The 407-nt window shown below is 48.6% G+C and overlaps 1 protein-coding gene across 1 annotated transcript; it reads left to right on the top strand.

The window, feature by feature from the left end:
- Positions 1-345, top strand: T265_16329 (hypothetical protein; the record flags this gene model as incomplete). Its single annotated transcript, XM_009179937.1, has 1 exon — positions 1-345. A coding segment is annotated over one exon (344 nt), but the record flags the coding sequence as incomplete, so codon positions are not given.
- Positions 346-407: the final 62 nt, after the last annotated feature.

The following is a 407-nucleotide window of genomic DNA, read 5'->3' on the forward strand; positions in this document are numbered from 1 at the left end:
AGGAAGCGGAGGAGGAAGAGGATGAAAGGCGAAGCCAAGAGGGACGAGAGAAGAATGCAGATGGAGGTGAGAATGACGATTTTCTAGAGGATGCGGATGGATTTGACGACGAGTTTGATGAGGAAGAAGAGTTAGGCTACGAGGAGAAGATAGAGGGAATAGGAGATGGCGAGGAACAGGTGAATCTAGAGGACCGCGAACGGGAAGATAGGATGTTTGAGGAGGAGGGGGAGATGGAAGAGGACAGGAGGCGATGGATGAAGAATGAACCTCTCATTGGTGCAATTGCGTTTGGTAAGTTAGAACATGCTTCTTTTGGTTTACTTTTTTTGCGTCTCTCGTTCTGATGCTCGTGCCGTCACATTTTTTCTTCCTGCCTTGGGATTTCGAGGCCTAAAGCGGGTGAA

The sequence above is a fragment of the Opisthorchis viverrini genome (genome assembly GCF_000715545.1).
Source record: "Opisthorchis viverrini unplaced genomic scaffold scaffold26442, whole genome shotgun sequence".
NCBI lineage: Eukaryota > Metazoa > Platyhelminthes > Trematoda > Opisthorchiida > Opisthorchiidae > Opisthorchis > Opisthorchis viverrini.